At 37.4% G+C, this 17,026-nt stretch overlaps 1 protein-coding gene across 1 annotated transcript; it reads left to right on the top strand.

Annotated features, from left to right (window-relative positions):
* The first annotated feature begins 15,215 nt into the window (after nucleotides 1-15,215).
* Nucleotides 15,216-16,139, top strand: LOC121438720 (putative vomeronasal receptor-like protein 4). Its single transcript, XM_041639102.1, has one exon. The coding sequence runs from the start codon at nucleotides 15,240-15,242 to the stop codon at nucleotides 16,137-16,139; it is 900 nt and encodes a 299-aa protein (XP_041495036.1). The 5' UTR covers nucleotides 15,216-15,239.
* Nucleotides 16,140-17,026: the final 887 nt, after the last annotated feature.

Raw genomic sequence — 17,026 nt, 5'->3', positions numbered from 1 at the left:
CATATTAATCCGCTATCTGATGTTTAGTTGGTAAATGTCTTTTCCCATCCTGTAGTCTTCCGATTTGTCTGAATGATGGTGTCTTTTGCCATGAAGGAGGTCTTTATTTTCAGAGGTTACATTTATTAATTTTTGATTTTAGTTACTATGCTAACAGTGTTCCTTTCAGAAACTTTTTCCCTGTACCAATGAGTTCAAGGATATTCTCCACTTTCTCATCTATGAGATTCAGTGTAACTAGCCATATGTTGATGCCTTTGATCTTTTTGGAGTTGAATTTGTGTAGTGTGATAACTATGGATAAATTTTTCATTCTTCTACATGTAGCCATCTAATTTGACTAGCAACATTTGTTGAAGATGCTGCCTTTTTTTCCAAATTGATCTTCAATTTGTATCCAGTGATCAACCTGTCTGATTCTGTGCCAATCTGATGCTGTTTTTTTTATTAACATAGCTCTAAAGTGCAAATTGATTTTGGGAATGGTGATACCTTCAGAAGTTCTTTTATCATTCACGAGTAAATTAGTTCTGCTGGGTGTTTTGTGTTTCCATATAGAACTAAAAAATGATCTTTTCAATTTCTCTGAAGATTGTGAGGGAATTTTGAAGGGGGCTTCAATGAATCTGTAGATCGGTTTTGGTAGAATGGCCATTTCTACTATGTTAATCCATAGATCCATGAGCATGGGAGATCTTTCCAACTTCTGATATCTTCTTCCATTTCTTTCTCCAATGTGTTAAAGATTTTAGTCATATAAGTCTTTCACTTGTTTGGTTAGAATTGTCCTAGGATATTTTATATTATTTGAGGTTATTGTGCAATTGTGCAAGGTGTTATTTCCCTGCTTTTTCTCAGTTTATTTATTTGTATATAAGATGGCTACTGATTTTTATGTGTTAATTTTGAATCCCCAGCCACTTTGATGAAAGTTTTGATCAGATAGCAAAAGTTTTAGTCACTTATTTTTTGTGCTTGTCAGGGTTCTTTTTCTAGGGAAACACAATATATAGAGTCTATCTATCTATCTATCTATCTATCTATCTATCTATCTATCTATGTATCTTTATCTATCTATCATCTACCTACCTACCTACCTACCTACCTATCTATCTCTCTATCTATCTTCCAAGGAAATTTACTAGAATGACTTACTGGCTGTCTTCCATCCAGTTTATCAATGGCTATCTACTAATGTCCAAGAATCCAGTAGTTGTTCAGTGCACCAGGATGGATGTCTCAGCTAATCTTCAGTATATGATGGATTCCTGAAGAAGTAGGCTCTAATGTCAGTAAAGCAATAAACTTTTTTTGCAAGATCAAGCAAGCAAAGAGAGTTAAGCTTCCATCTTCCATGTTCTTTAAATAGCCTGCCAAGAGAATTCATGATTCAGATTAAAGGTGGATCTCCCTACCTCATAAGATCTGGATCAATGATCTGTCTTCCTACCTCAAAGATCCAGATTAGAAATGGGTCTCTCCACTTCAAATGATTTAATTAAGAAAAAATAATTTTCTAGAGGTGTGTCCAGTGTCAACTCGACAACTGAGAATAGCTATCACACAATCGTAGCATCTGCAAATAAAGACCCTTTGACTTCTTTCCTATTTGTATCTCTTCATTGTCTTATTGTTCTAGCTTAGACTTCAAATACTATATTGAATAGGTATGGAGAGACTGGACATACTTCCTTTTCTTCCTGATTTTAAGGGAAGTTTCTCTCCATGTAAGCTGATATTGGCTATGTACTTGCTGTAATTGCCTTTATTATGCAGATGTATATTCCTCAAATCCCATAGGCCAGGAAAGTCTGATAGTTTCTTTATCCCTAGTGTATAGTCACTCTGGTAAAATCTTGGGGTACTTCTTAAAAATGGTGACTATCAGTAAAACTCTAGTTTTGAGCTGCCCAGTGTGGTTCCTGGGAACTAACCTTGGGTCCTCTGTAAGAGAAGCACGTATTGTTTAGCACTGAGCCCATTTCCCCAACACCAAGACAAATTGTAAGCAGTGAATCCACTTAAACATTGTAATTACCCTGAGTCTTAAAAAACTTCCATTAACACTAAACCAAGGGATATGAGGCATCTCCAGCCCCTATCTCAATAGGTCATCTTGGACAAATATTTTGGCAATTTCTTGATGTCTTAAAAAAAGTGTGAGCCTCCATGATAACCTTGAAAGCTCTGATTAGTGATCTCATTTGAATAAACTCAGACTAATTTAGTATTATGATCCTTCTGCTATTAACTCACAGCTTTATAACACTCCATCACATTTTCCCCATAGTTGTACTTGGATGAGAGGCAAACTCATTAAGTTCTTGGAAATACAGCATAACTCCTCATAGAGCACACAACAAGATATACCAGGCTTTCCTTAACAGTAGAGAAAGATCCCACAATTTCTTTTCAGTATTGTTATTGACTCAATCAAGAATCAGGTGGTTAAAGTCATTTTTGTTGTTTAGGCCCAGGAAATTCCTCAGGCCTTTCTCTTTCACTTGTTGCAGGATTAGCTTGGTGAGGTTTTACCATTCTGTAGCATGATTAATAAAATCAGAGAGACAGATACTGGGATTCAACCTGAAGGTCAGAAAAGCAAAACAGCCAGCCACTGGCTCTAACCTCTACCTCAGTCAGAAATTGCGATCAAACCCACCTCCAGGAATTTCTGATGAGATTGTGTGAGAACTTTCCTCTCCAGTCTTAAATGCCTCTCTAGGGCTGGGATTAAAGGTATGCATGACTACAGCCCAGTTTCTATGAGAGCTAGTGTGGCTATTGGGATTAAAGTTTTGCCTCATCATTGCCTGGTCTGTAAGGCTGACTAGTGGAGCTGTGTTACTCTCTGATGTTTCGGCAAGCTTTATTTATTAAAATACAAATGTGTATCACTGCACCACTCTCTTTATTCCATTTAGCATTAGGCTTTTCATTAAATGTTTTCATAAGACTTGGTTCTATCCTTACATTTCCTGGTTCTCTTTTTTCTCCTCAAACTGTACATTTTATATTTATCTTTGTCCTGTTTGCTTCTCTTCAATGTAGATCTTCTGAACAGTTGTCACTTACATCTATCTGACACAGTCAATACTAGGATGCCTTGCAATTTCCTTTGCCATAGAAATTAATGCTGAAATCCTCCACTTTAGCCTCAGGCAGATTCTCAGGACAATGCAGAAACTAACCATGTTCTTTGCCAAAATATTACAAGAATGGTCTGTAGGCTATTTACTAATGTTCATTTCCTCTGAAACCTCTAAGACTGGAGCCTCCATTATCCAAATTTCTCTCAGCACTATTGTCTTCCATGGTCTGAAGAGGATGGCCAATTAATGTCTATCTAATTAAAACGTTAACTGTTTCTCTAAACCAGACTCTCAACATTTTCTATATTACCACAATAATTGGTCTGTGTTGAAAGTCTGGATATGACACTGTAGAGTGCTGGAGCTGAATGGGAAGATGGTAAGTTAAGCTGTGGTCCAGTACTAGAGCTCCTGTGCAGTAAGGGCAGAGAAGGTCAGACTAGGCTGATACACTGGTTATAGGACCCAGTCTCAATTTGTTAGGTAAAAGTGTATGGATAAGAAGGTTAGAGTGCACAACAAGATATACCCTGGTGACAGATATGGGAGCTCTGGGTAATGAGTGGGTTATTGAGGGTGGCACAAAGAATTGTCTAGGTAGTTGGAGGTAGGTAGGTTATGGAGAAAATCTAGAGATTAGTTGTGATGTATGTAGAGGTCTCATAATTTTCAATTTAGTGGAATATGTACTTTAAATGTGTTTTTTATAGTTTTCTAATTTGAACAGTGTTCTAATGACTACCTCTCATGTTTAACTTTCTTAATTTGGGTCTTATCTTTATTTCAGTTTGGCTAAGGGCTTTTAGTTTTGATTATCTTTTCAAAGCACCAACACTCTGTTCATTGTTTCCTTTTTTTTAAATTTATTTATTTATTGAAAAGAAAAAAAGATTCTGCCTCCTCCCAGCCTCCCATTTCCCTCCCCCTCCTTCCGCCCCTTCTCCCCTTCCCCCACTTTTCTCCTCCTCCCTTTCCAGTCCGAAGAGCAGTCAGGGTTCTTTGCCGCGTGGAAAATTCAAGGTCCTCCACCTTCCATCCAGGTCTAGGAAGGTGAACATCCAAACTGGTTAGGCTCCCACAAAGCCAGAACATGAAGTAGGATCAAAACCCCGTGCTTTTGTCCTTTGCTTCTCATCAGCTCTCATGGTCCGCCATGTTCAGAGAGTCCAGTTTTATCCCTTGCTTTTTCAGTCACAGACCAGCTGACCTTAGTGAGCTCCCAATAGATCAGCCCCACTGTCTCAGTGGGTGGGTGCACCCCTCGTGGTCCTGACTTCCTTGCTCATGTTCTCCCTCCTTCTGCTCCTCATTGGAACCTTGGGAGCTCAGTCTGGTGCTCCAGTGTGGGTCTCTGTCTCTATTTCCATCCATCGCCAGATGAAGGTTCTATGGTGATATGCAAGATATTCATCGGTATGGCTATAGGATAGGGTCATTTCAGGTTCCCTATCCTCAGCTGCCCAAGGAACTAACTGGGGACATCGCCCGGGACAGTTGGGAGCCACTCTAGGTTCGAGACTCTTGCCAACCCTAAGGTGGCTCCCTTAACTAAGATATGTACTTCCCTGCTTCCCTATCCAGCCCTCCTATATTCCAATCATCCCGTTTCCCCAAGTTCCCCCCATCCTTCCCTTCTCACTTTTCTTTCCCCCTCTCCCCTTACACCCATCCCGCCCCACCCCCAAGATCCCAGTTTTTTGCCCGGCATTCTTGTCTACTTCCCATAGCCAGGAGGATAACTATATGTTTCTCTTTGGGTCCAGCTTCTTATTTAGCTTCTTTAGGATCACAAATTACAGACTCAGTGACCCTTATTTATGGCTAGAAACAAATTATGAGTGAGTACATCCCTTGTTCACCTTTTTGAGTCTGGGTTACCTCACTCAGGATAGTGTTTTCTATTTCCATCCATTTGCATGCAAAATTCGAGAAGTCATTGTTTTTTACCGCAGAGTAGTACTCTAATGTGTATATATTCCACACTTTCTTCATCCATTCTTCCATTGTAGGACATCTAAATTCAACATCCCTTTATGATAAAAGACATGGAGAGATTAGGGATACAAGGGTCATACCTAAATATAATAAAAGCTATTTACAGCAAGCCTACAACTAACATCAAATTAAATGGAGAGAAACTCAAAACCATCCCACTAAAATCAAGAACATGACAAAGTTGTCCACTCTCTCCATACCTCTTCAATATAGTGCTTGAAGTTTTAGCAATAGCAATAAGACAACATAAGGGAATCAAGGGGATCCGAATTGGAAAGGAAGAAGTTAAACTTTCGTTATTTTCAGATGATATGATAGTGTACATAAGCGACCCCAAAAACTCCACCAAAGAACTTTTACAGCTGATAAACACCTTTAGTAATGTGGCAGGATACAAGATCAACTCCAAAAAATCAGTTACCCTCTTATACACAAAGTATACGAAAGCAGAGAGGGAAATCAGAGAAGCATCACCTTTCACGATAGCCACAAACAGCATAAAATATCTTGGGGTAACTCTAACCAAGGAAGTGAATGATCTATTTGACAAGAACTTTAGGGCATTGAAGAAAGAAACTGAGGAGTATACCAGAAAATGGAAGGATCTCCTATGCTCTTGGATTGGGAGGATCAACATAGTAAAAATGGCAATTCTACCAAAGGCAATTTATAGATTCAATGCAATCCCCATCAAGATCCCATCAAAATTCTTCACAGATCTGGAGAGGACAATAATCAACTTTATATGTAAAAACAAAAAACCCAGGATAGCCAAAACAATCCTATACAATAAAGGATCTTCTGGAGGCATTACCATCCCTGACTGCAAACTCTATTACAGAGCTACAGTAATAAAAACAGCATGGTACTGGCATAAAAACAGAGAAGTCGAACAATGGAATCGTATAGAAGACCCGGATTTTAACCCACAAACCTATGACCACCTCATTTTCGATAAAGGAGCTAAAAGTATACAATGGAAGAAAGAGAGCATCTTCAACAAATGGTGCTGGCACAACTGGCTGTCAACCTGTAGAAGAATGAAAATAGACCCATATCTATCACCACGAGCAAAACTCAAGTCCAAATGGATCAAAGACCTCAATATCAATCTGAACACACTGAACCTGATAGAAGAGAAAGTGGGAAGTACCGTACAACAAATGGGCACAGGAGATCGCTTCCTAGGTATCACCCCCGCGGCACAGACCTTAAGGGCAACATTGAATAAATGGGACCTAGTGAAACTGAGAAGCTTCTGTAAAGCAAAGGACACTGTCACTAAGACAAAAAGGCAACGTACTGACTGGGAGAAGATCTTCACCAACCCCTCAACAGACAAAGGTCTGATCTCCAAAATATATAAAGAACTCAAGAAACTAGACTTTAAAATGCTAAATAACCCAATTAAAAATGGGGCACTGAACTGAAAAGAGAATTCTCAACAGAAGAAGTTCAAATGACCAAAAGACACTTAAGGTCATGCTCAACCTCCTTAGCGATCAGGGAAATGCAAATCAAAACAACTTTGAGATATCATCTTACACCTGTCAGAATGGCTAAAATCAAAAACACCAATGATAGCCTTTGCTGGAGAGGTTGTGGAGGAAGGGGTACCCTCATGCATTGGTGGCAATACCACTCTTGGGAATATACCCAAGAGATGCCCTATCATATGACAAAAGCATTTGTTCAAATATGTTCATAGCAGCATTATTTGTAATAGCCAGAAACTGTTCATGGATTCTTAAAACTTCTCCTGAGTGCTCCCTCACCTCCACTCAAATTTATGTACTCTTATAAAATAAATTTTGTAAATATATTACTTGTGAAATTTTTGAAAAAGTTAAAAATTTAAATAAAAAATCAAAAATTTCTTCCATAATGTTAATATTGTCTTTTGTTGTAGAGTATTTGTTTACAATCTAAATACGTGTCTTGCCTAGGATACCTTCTGATTGATTTAATAAGGAATTAAATGGCCAATAATTAGGCAGGAATTTCAGGAAAAGAGAGAGAGAGAAATTAGGAGAATTCCACGATTCTTGTCATCAGGCTTGGAGAAAGTTAGACTTGCCATACTGAGGAAAGGCACAAATCCATGTGACAGAGTATAGATTATCAAAAGTAGGTTAATTTGGCAAAAAGAGCTAGTTGATGACAAGTCTAAGCTAAAGGCCAAGCTTTCATAATTAATAAGAAGTCTCCATGTCATTATTGGGGGCTTGTGATCCAAAAATAATTCAACAAGGATGCTTACTCCGTGCTTTGCCTTTCCTCAGCCTCTCTCTACCATGTGATGAGAGCTGTTAGCCTATAAGAGGATATGTAGGTTTACAAAATAAATGGCACCCCTTTTATTTTTTTACTATCTGTTTACTAAAATTGCACATTGATGGCATACTGTATATGTGAGGGTCAGAGATCCACTTGTAGAAGTTCTCTCCTTCTATTATGTGGGTCCTTGGGATTGAAGGCCAATGATGAGTCTTGGTGCAAGATGCTTTTACCCCACAGATGTATCTTATCCACCCAAATGTCACCATTTAAAAATCAGATTTATTTGAATTAAGAGAATAACTAAGGTGGCAGTTATGATTAGGGCTGAAATAAACTTCATGATAAATTATAAGAAGGGGTCAATTGACAGTTATGTGCTAAAAACAAGACATTATTGTTTTCTACTACTGAGTGTATGACCTATACAATCCTGTGAATACACTCACTGGAGGAGGGTAAGGACTAGGAATAGAAGAACAGTCCACAACTGGAGCTGGAGGTTCATGCCGAAACTGTAGAGGAAGGAAGTATTCTGGCAGGGAAATGCAGCATGATCTCTCACTAGCTTTGAACTGGCCATGGGACAGACAACTTTGAATTTCTAATCTTCAAATTTGCTTCCTCAGTGTAATATATATATATATATATATATATATATATATATATATATATATCCATTACTATGTTGAATTATGTAGCACTGGGCTCTAAACTCAGGATTCATGCTTTCTAGGCATGCAGTCTATCAGTATGTCCGTAGCCCCACAGCCTGCCTTTCCTGATAGTACTGTTACATCACCTCCTCTCTCTCTGTGCTCTCTGTTAGAAAGATTACTTTTCCTAAGTGTGTTTTAAGGAGGTGGCAGTTTCTTAATTTTAACAAAAGTTTTAGTACTTTCTAGATGAGTCCCTGAAGGAAGTATGAAGACTATCAGGAATGTTGTGGAAACAGGAGGAATACCTTGGGGGAATCTGAAATATTTGTCTGATTTTTCAAAAAAGCAATGCTACTAGTTTGGTTTGTTCACAAGACTTGAGAGCAGCTAATCTACACAGACAGATATAGCCTGGGGAGAAGAGCTCTCACATGGGAAACCCAGAGCTCAGCTGTTCCTACAAACTATGTTACTGGAATGAGAAAAGTTCACTTTCCCGTTTGATGGTTGCACTGTCTAAGTGTCAAGGGCAAAACTGCCCTTTTGCAGATGACATGAAAATTATGAGTCAAGAGGGAGATGAGCTGATGACATTTCTTCTTTATAACTGCTTCTTAGAGCCTCATTCTATGAGGATGTTTATCAAATGCCCAGCCAGGTGAGTGTGTTTCTATTTATTAAGAGTAAGATCTAAGTAGGTGGTAAAATGAGTTAGGGTTTTCTGCAATAAATGATTAGAGAATTCTCTGCTTAGAATTCTACTTTTGAGCCACTCTGTGTCATAAGCAAGCACAACTGATGCTTGTTGACATAAAAACATGAGTGTAATGATTTATAAAAGAATATACTATGATCATTTACTATGAATCTGAATATACTGTATTACGGTAGAAGGGGAATATTGGGAAGAGCACAGGGCCAAGCAGAAGTGTGGATAGAGACAGGAAAGCCTAACAGGGTGAAAGATGACTGATGATAGTATATACTGAATGAAAATGTCATGAAACCAATCACTTTTTACAATGAATGTATACTAATAAATATGTAAAAAGTGACCCCTAATGGAATATTTTAAGCAGCATAACTTAGTATAGATTCTCCTGAGTGTATACTCTAATAATTCTAAAAACATGATTCCACCTAGCTAATGGTAGTTGTTTTAGGTTCTCCATCCCTGTAAGAAAACACCTGAAATGACTTAGAGGGTGAAAAACAGAGAACACGCATTAACTGGTTTGTTTGGGTACATTTATAATATTGATACATTTGAATTATGTTTTGTATTTGCTCATTTTACAAATTTTCTCAGATTTACTGACTATATGCACTTATATGAAACTTAAGCTAGGAATTTAAAAGAAATATTAACTAATTTAGTGTTTATCTGTAATTTTCTATTATGTTAACTTTGCATATACTTATGAATGCTTAGAAATGTTTTAACTTATGGCCTAGAGTAAAACATAAGATGTACTTAGCATTGTATAATAAATTTTAAAATTTTAATGTAATTTTTATTGTACTGAAATGATTTCTAATAAAGTAGATCTTTTCTACATATTTCAAAAGTGTCTCGAAATCTCACCTTTCTTATTTATTAAATCTTTGTATGATTATTCTTTTGTTTCTTTTTTCTTTTTTGGTTTTTCGATACAGTGTTTCTCTGTGGCTTTGGAGCCTGTCCTGAAACTAGCTCTGTAGACCAGGCTGGTCTCGAACTCACAGAGATCTGCCTGCCTCTGCCTCCCGAGTGCTGGGATTAAAGGCATGTGCCACCATCGCCCAGCTGTATGGTTATTCTTACAAAAATGTAAAACAGGAAATTTCAGTAAGAGTCTTGTATGTTTTAATTAAAAAATTTACTTCTAATATTTTAAGTTTTCTAAATTGAACTTTGTGCACTAATACTGATACGATATTTTCATTAGCAGTGAGAAAAGTATTTGCAATTCTCGAATAGTATAAAATCAATTTAAGACAAAATTGCCAAGTGTCTCCACTAACAGTTAAAAATACACATTCACAAAATTCCAAGTAAATTAGTTTAGCTGCTGAATATCAGAAGTCCATTTTATCTTGGTTGAATGTCATTGACTAATGTATATAGGAGACTAAAAGGAAGTGAAGGCAGGTTTGTAGGTACCCGCCTGTGATCGCAGAATTTTGAATGCTAAAGCAGGAGATTTGTGAGCTTTAATTCAGTTTGACCTACAGAGTGAGACCCTTCATCTTTCACACACAGAATAACACAACAAAATTAAAGTAGAAAATGGATAATGTAGAATTATGATATAATTATCAATAAAATGGAATAAAATGAAGCAAATTACTGTCATTAAGTATGGGTAGAGATTAGAAACAACACAGAAGTAAATTGTTAGAATATGAGTTAACCAATAAAACCAACTAAAAAGAAAAGGAAACAGACACATTATAGATGCTGCTTAAAGTCAACATCTTCAAAGAGAGAGAGGTGGAGGATCAGAACCAGAGTCTGGCATATGAGAAACTTCCAGGGTAGGGATGTCAAAAATGATATGATGAAGGTGACACAGATGCCAGGCATGGACTGTGAGCAAACCACAGAAAGAAACCTAAAGCCATAAACCTTTATCTGGTGTGAGAATGGAAATGGAAAAAATTATATCCTTCATGGATATAAATGCAATTGGTTAGAATAGAACTCAATATTAAAATATGTGTGTTTACCACTAACCTTAAAGAACAGCCAGTGGCAGGACTTGCTTCCTCAACTCACTAACATCCTCCCAACTAACACAGGCTAACTACTGAGTAGAAAAATAAAATTAACTCTGTACATATGCAAGACCCACCAATGTGCAGGAATAAAGTCACGGACATGGGTATCACTCTGAACTCCTTCTGGCCGTTGGGAAGTTCAAGATGCTAAGAAGGTTCAGCTGTTCATTCTCACTTCATCCCCTCCAGATAGCAAGCAACTCACTATGTGCTCCTGAGTGGTAGTCTGGAAATGTAAAACAAAGGCTTTCCATCATAGTCTCTCTCCTTCCAGAACAGTGCCTTTTTCCAGGCTAACCAACCATCCTGTCTCTCAGAGCCCTCATCTGGTAAATGCATTCAGTTGGTTGTCTTTTCTATAAAGCTCTTGGGACAATATACTTTGGAGAAATAGGTTTTTAATAGACTTTCACCTTGGCTATCAGCCACTGTAGGTAATTTATCCTGTTCAGCGTCTTTCTGGAAACTCCATGTGAAGAGTTTCATAAACCACAAAATGAAAACAAAGGCCATTTCCCTCCCTATTGACTCAGGAGGGTGCCTCCAAGCAAATCCATGCAGGGTTCCCAATGAGCCATGGAAGTCAGTGTTCCCTTTAGCCGCAACTAGAGCTGTTCTCTGATTGCACACACACAGCGCTCTTAGAGGTGAAGAGGGACTCAGGTGTGGTGGGAGCTGGACAGAGGTTTTCAGATTCTCGGCAGAATCATTTCTGGAAGTTTTGGGGAAACAGGGTCCTTCCTTGTAGACACTACGCCAATCTGGAAATGCAGACTGCTTTGCTAACTTCTTAGTCATCAAGTAAATCTTTGTTTGCCTCCTGCAAAAGAAGAAAAAAGAAAGAAAGAGAGAGAGAGAGAGAGAGAGAGAGAGAGAGAGAGAGAAATATGCGTTAACATTTACAAACATTATAGAACACTCATTTGTTCTGAGTATTTACTTTAAACGTCTGCATAGGCAGACTAGGCAGGTCCAAGATCTCTGATCAAGTCAACAGAAAACAGAGGACAAATGAATTCTCCATTTTCCTTAAAGTTCACTATATTACACAAACATATTTGATATAACTCACAGGTTTTTACTAAAGGGCTATACAGGGGTTCATGTTAGTACTTCTATTGTTCACTATGCTATTGCTCTGTTCTGAGTCTCAGTAGTCCAATAATGTCACACACACACACACACACACACACACACACACACACACACACACACACTTTTTTTGTGAACATTTTCCTATCTTTCCCAGACGTAAATTATGGGAGTTTTGATCAATCTCGGGTCTGACTGCTTCCCCACAGGCTCTGCAGTGACACTGCTGCTGCTGCTTCCTTGCAGGGGACCTGTCTGGTAAGTGTGAGATCGTTATAATCTTTCTATGTCTTTGCGCTTCCAGTTAACTGTGCTAAATTCTAGTTCCAAAAATAACTTATGCATTTAAATTATCTAAGAGTACCAGTAATAGCTAAGAATTAATAACTTATTAATAAGTAGTCACTATTTGTTCCTGATGGCATCATGTATTTCATAAAGATCTCCTCATGGAACTAGTTTGGGTGGCTAAGGTCTTCATCTTTCTGAGATTCCCTAAGAGGTATTAATGTTGCTGACATTGGACAGTACATCAGCCAACACCATGTATCTTGTCACCTGAAGTCACACAATCACTTTATGTTCTCTCTGAGCAGACACACTGATTTTCTTCATTTCTCACTAATTATATTAAACAAAATGAAATTGACACTTGATCTATTATGTTTGTATGTTCATTATATAATTATATTATCAAATCAAAATTAAAAGACCAGAATAATTCATATAATAAGACTTTTCTAAAATCAAATACTATAATAATGAAGGGGTAAAGTGATTTTTCTTAGAAGAACATGGAGCTATGCAAGAAGCAACACTTGCTTTTTTTGCACATTTCTTCCAACAGCTGCTTTCAGACTGCTTGTTCTTTTGGTCTAGGTCAATATAATGGCGGTGGCTTCCCCACTGTTATGAGTATTCATGGCCACACTTTGCGTTTTAGTACTTACAGCTAAATACTGCAATTTAAACTATTGGGAGATTTTGATGCAGCAATAACCAACAGCTACCTTCAGTGTCTGCTCTGAATGTGCTACAGTGCTTTACTATCAGCCTGAACAGCCTCAGTCTTCACAATTCCGCAGACTTTGAGGTGTGTATACACTATGTCCTAGAGAGTCCAGATCTCCTTGCACTGAAGTACTTTGTAGCCTTATCTCTCTCTGGTGTTTTCTTGTATTCTATGCCTTCCTGGTTACATTACCTTAGGATAATTCTTTTTGTACTGTTATGGAACTGCCAGAGGCATCAAATAAAAATGTCTAATAAATACTTGGAATTTAAACTAAAATAAACATCTTTAATTGGTATGCACACCAGTAACTCCAGCATTCAGGAGGCAGAAACAGAAAGAACATAAAATTGAGAACATCCTCAGGTTCACAGCAAAGTCAAGGCCAGCATCAGCTGTAGACTAATGTCCTGTCTTAAAAGCAAGAACCAACAAACAAAACCTCAGATATCAAGGATATGTGTGTCTCAGTTTTAGAGATCTTTCCTAGAAAGTGCAGATACTTACAGTGATCTCAAAATTGCAAAAAAAAAAAAACAAAACCCAAAAAACAAAAAAACAAAACAAAAAAACTCTTATTAAATAAATGACTTTTCTCAGTGAATATATGCATTAACACCTCAGTTTGAAGCCATGGTAGCAACGGACTTTTCTGGTCCAGTTTCAGCTCCAGTGAACCCAAGAGAAAGATTCCACTTGGATCAACTAGAAGATATCTCATTTTTTGTGTGTGTTAAACATTTACAAAGCAATGGATATAAAGTAGAGAGTTTGAAGTGCATAGTTTTTGGATAAGAAAACATTTTTTGATTACTTTATTTATATAATTTTTTATCTTTTTACATGTGGCTTATAATATTAATAAGTATTAATAAGTTTTAGATCTAGAGTAAATAATGAATAGGTATAAGTATAAGAATTGACCACTTGCAATTTTAAAGTTGGAATTGGCCTACACTTCTTAGAGTTTGGAGATCAACACGGAAATGAGATTTTATTCTGGAACTTTTATTTATTAAGATTTATTTATTTCATTTTATATACATATGTGTTTTGCCTGCATACATGTTGTGCACCACTTGCTTGCCCGAGTCAATAGAAGGCAATGGAGTCCCTGGAACTAGTTACAGATGGTCATAAGCCACCTTATTGCTACTGGAGAATCAACCCCTGTTTATCACAGAAACTAATGTGTTCTTAAGACTGAGCCATCTCTCCTGTCCCTATTCTGTAGATTCTAAAACAGAGAACAACATGGTGCAGCTACCATAGATTTTTGTTGGTGGGAGAAACAGATTCTTGGCTCTTACAATGGGATGAACCTATTCAATTACTAGATTAAGATTTTTACATAATCATGTATATATAAATCATAAGATATATGGTTTCTATATTGTTTTACATCGATGGTGAAGTTTTAGAGTGAGCTCACCCACTAACATTTCTATACATGCATGCATGCATTAATTTGTGTATGTGGAGTATAGTAGTGAACTTGAAAATACAATTGGGCACACTTTTCTTACAAGAACCTGTGTCAAGTTAATTGTTTTTATTTCTTTATTACGAAGCCACTTTTAAAGTACTGAATAATATTAATTTGATAAAAAATGACACTGGTAACCAGTCAAATAACTAACATAAACATCAAAGGTAACACTGTTAATATAAATAATAGAAACTGCCTGTGTGTTGATGATTTATGGTAACACTGAGGCCGTTGATTTCCATTGCATGGGAAATGATCTCTTTTAAAACAGAAATTCAAAAACAGGATCATTATATGGTCATCTTTGGAAAGTTCATGTTTGTCACAATGTAATATAAATAATATTTATTTTAGTGTTTCATGTTCTCTCTTCTGGAGGCTCATAGCTCCACATCTGCAGAACTGAATATCTAGCCTGTAGTAGCTATAGATACCAGGAAAGCAAAATAGAACCATGGCCAGGATAGTGGTGGTGGTAGGAGACAATGGAGAGGGGACTGTTTTAGGTTTCAATTATAAAATAAAGCAATATAAATCAGTAGGATTGGATTTCTAAGACATGAGGCCCAGATGCAATACAGGAACATGAAGTGCATTCTGTTTAGGATGTACCTGACAATGCATTTATTATGCACAATATGCTATGTATTCAGGAATTACGCAGAAGGCACATATAAATATAGGCCGTATCTAGTCTGGAACAACAAAAGTAAAGTGACAGATAAATCAAGAATGCGCAGGTAAAAGAGAGTGATGATATAGACATATTGACACAAGTCACAATTTTGATGTATACTCTGTTATTTTTTAGGTCGATGACATATGATTCATCTCTGCTTCCTTGATGATTACACTTCCCAATTATGTCCTTGTTAAACAATGTCTTTTATTTCCAAAATGGACTTGGGGCCCTTGCCAATATATTTCTTCTTCTTTTCTACACTTTCATAATCCTATGTCACAGACTTAAGCCCATGGACCTGATCTCTTGTCAACTGACCTTCATCCATACAGTAATGCTCCTCACTGGAGAAGTTGTTTGGGTTACAGACATATTTGAGTCACTGAACATTGACAATGACGTCAAATGCAAGACAGCGTTTTATATAAGCAGGGTGATGAGAGGCCTCTCCATCTGCATCACCTGCCTCCTGAGTGTGTTCCAGGCTGTCACTATCAGTCCCAGTACCACTTTCTTGGCGAACTTTAAACTTAAGCTAAAGAAGTACATAATCTATGCTTTCTTCTATATTTGGTCTCTCACTTTGTCATTGTATAGCTACCTGATCTTCTATGTTGGTGGTTTTACCAATGTGAGTGAGACCAGTCAGATGAAGGTCACTAAATACTGCTCAATCTTCCCCACGAACTACATCATCAGGGCATTGAATTTAACAGTAACAACCTCCATTGATATATTTCTTGTAGGAGTTATGCTGATCACAAGTGCATACATGGTGCTTATCTTGTTCAGACATCAGAGGCAACACAAGCATCTTCACAGCCTCAGCTCCCCGAGATCATCCCCTGAGAAAAAGGCCACCCAGACCATCTTGCTGCTGGTGACTTTCTTTGTGGTCATGTACTGGGTGGACTTCATCATCTCATCCACTGCAGTCCTGTTATGGATGTACAACCCAGTCATCCAGAGTGTTCAGAAGCTTGTGTTGAATGTTTATCCCACAGTTACTCCTTTGGTACAAATCAGTTCTGATAACAGAATAATCAATATACTGAAAAACACTCGGTCAAAATACCACTAGATTTTGCAAAAAATTGTATATTTTCTTTTAAATTTATTTATTTTAATTTATATGTGGAATGTTGTGCCAGCTTGTGTGCATGTGTGAAATTTTGGTTCCCAGGGAAGTCAGAAGAGGTTATTGAATTCCCTGTAACTGTTGGTGCAGATGGTTGTAGGGAATGATGTTGGTGTAGCACCAATAATTTTTTTATCTAAAAAACAGACTTTTCATAAACTCTTTAGTAGTTTAAGTAGCAAATCAAGATTCTTCATATATTTAAATACAATTTTTTCATATACCACAAACACATTCTTGGGGCATTTCTGCTGCCAAGTGGTATAGAGTCCTTTAAGTTCATTATACACCATAAGTTTAAATTTCTACAGGAATTTTCTTATTCTCTTCTTTTTACTTTATATCATAAATGTACCCTTGATGCTGAGGCTACTCAAATGAAGCTTCTTGGTGATTCTGATTTCTTTCTTTCTTTCTTTCTTTCTTTCTTTCTTTCTTTCTTCTCTCTTCTCTTCTCTCTCTCTCTCTCTCTCTCTCTCTCTCTCTCTCTCGCTCAGTCTTTCTTTCTTTTTGTTTTTTAAGACAGGGTTTCACTTCAGTTTTGAGCCTGTCCTGGAACTTGCTCTTGTAGACCAGGCAGGCCTTGAACTCACAGAGATTCACCTGCCTCTGTGTCCTAAGTGCTGGGATTAAAGTCATGTGTCACCACTGCCTGGCGTTGTTACTGACTTTTTAAGTTTTTCTTTTTTTTCCCTTATTTTTACTTTATTTATTTAATATTTTTTTGTTAAAAATTTCTACCTCCCCCCACTCCATATCCCCCTCCCCCCACTCCTCCTCCCCATCCCTCTCTAGTCCAAAGAGCAGTCAGGGTTCCTTGCCCTGTGGGA

Source organism: Microtus oregoni, unplaced genomic scaffold (assembly GCF_018167655.1).
Source record: "Microtus oregoni isolate MIOR12 unplaced genomic scaffold, Mior012 000002F_ref0000024, whole genome shotgun sequence".
NCBI classification, from domain to species: Eukaryota; Metazoa; Chordata; class Mammalia; order Rodentia; family Cricetidae; genus Microtus; species Microtus oregoni.
This window is presented reverse-complemented; position numbering and strand designations above follow the sequence as displayed.

Bases quoted from the DNA above. Each gene is read 5' to 3' on its own strand.
- LOC121438720 (XM_041639102.1), top strand. From the start codon at position 15,240: ATGTCCTTGTTAAACAATGTCTTTTATTTCCAAAATGGACTTGGGGCC.